Source organism: Sinocyclocheilus grahami, unplaced genomic scaffold (genome assembly GCF_001515645.1).
Source record: "Sinocyclocheilus grahami isolate Dianchi unplaced genomic scaffold, SAMN03320097.WGS_v1.1 scaffold4533.1, whole genome shotgun sequence".
In the NCBI taxonomy this organism is placed as follows: domain Eukaryota; kingdom Metazoa; phylum Chordata; class Actinopteri; order Cypriniformes; family Cyprinidae; genus Sinocyclocheilus; species Sinocyclocheilus grahami.
Genome location: NW_015509451.1, coordinates 13,923 through 15,128, shown reverse-complemented (window position 1 = coordinate 15,128; position 1,206 = coordinate 13,923). Strand labels below are relative to the sequence as shown.

Genomic DNA, 1,206 nt, shown 5'->3' with positions numbered 1-1,206 from the left:
TGAAATCGCATCATATGACCCCTTTAAGAATTTTTTTGATATTTTGGCTGGAAACAAGACAAAAAACATCTAAGTAAGAAAAGCGTTTTTTTTTTGCAGAGTTGCTGCTGTGAGAATAAGATGAATGCTGCTGAAAAAAGGAAGTCAAAATGGTTATTTGGCTTTTAAAGGTGCCGTTTCTCACACTCTGTCTTCAGCCCAGCTAACAAACAAATATATAAGTTATGAAAACGTTATTTCTGAATGTTCTATGAACATCCAAATCGTCCAATCGTTTAAATGTTGAAAAACTTGTTTTTTATTTGGACGTGCAAATTTAACTGCTAAGAGTTTCATAATTGTTTTACAGTTTACATTTAGCTAAAAGCCTGTCTAATAGAAGGTTAAGGTTCTTAACCTCATATAGTGTGAAAGCACGCCTTTATGTGTGAAAAGTTCACTACTTGGTTTTTTATTTGACTAAAGCCCACAAACACCGCGCGCGCTGCAGGGCCTGACGCGCGTGCAGCTGTAGTTTCTCTTTTGTCAGATAAACCTCACCAGTTTCTGTCTGACTGCAGAGTTCAGCGCGTCTGCAGCGGAAACACAAGAAAGAGAACCCACTCCACAGCAGATACAGCACGCGATGCTTCAGCAACGTTTCTCACAACTCATCTCCTGTGAAGACCTACATCTTGCCTTAAAGTGTGGATAGCGGCAGACGACAGCAAAAAAGTATAATTTACTGGCCGTGGGAATGAACTCCAACACAACATGTGAGTATCCACCTGTCTGTTTATTATAACAATTTACTAGGTAACCACACTTTCCGCAAAAATGCAGCGATATCCATGTGCTCGTGACAAAGTCAAGACCATCAATTCAAGATCCGTATCTTTTGGACATATACCTTTTGTTTTATTGATTGAATATCTAGATATAACGTTGTATCAATTAAAATATTGTCACCGTAACAGCTTGTCATAATTCTTGATTTAGGCTACTAAATTCATTCAAAGTGGTAAATGTATAAAAAATCAATTAGGCAGCAATTAAAATGTTCAAATTTGAGTGTTGTTACTATAGAATAAATGAAGAAAAGAAGACGATAACAAAAAGAAAACCCCCCAGGGAGACCACATTTCCATTTGCAGCCTTCAACCTTGATATCAACAGAGAATTTCCAGTGATTGGCGTTTGATCTCAAGTCACCATACAGATTTAACC

General features: G+C 37.4%; 1 protein-coding gene across 2 annotated transcripts in view; it reads left to right on the top strand.

Moving 5' to 3' along the window:
* Positions 1-503: 503 nt before the first annotated feature.
* Positions 504-1,206, top strand: part of LOC107576882 (lysophosphatidic acid receptor 6-like) — a 9,686-nt gene continuing 8,983 nt past the window's right edge. Inside the window, exon 1 of one of the 2 annotated variants that reach the window (XM_016263001.1) lies at positions 504-755. In XM_016263001.1, coding sequence (XP_016118487.1) covers positions 737-755 — 19 coding nt within the window. In that variant the 5' untranslated portion in view covers positions 504-736. The remainder of the gene's footprint in view (positions 756-1,206) is intronic. The other variant, XM_016263002.1, reaches the window with a different exon arrangement.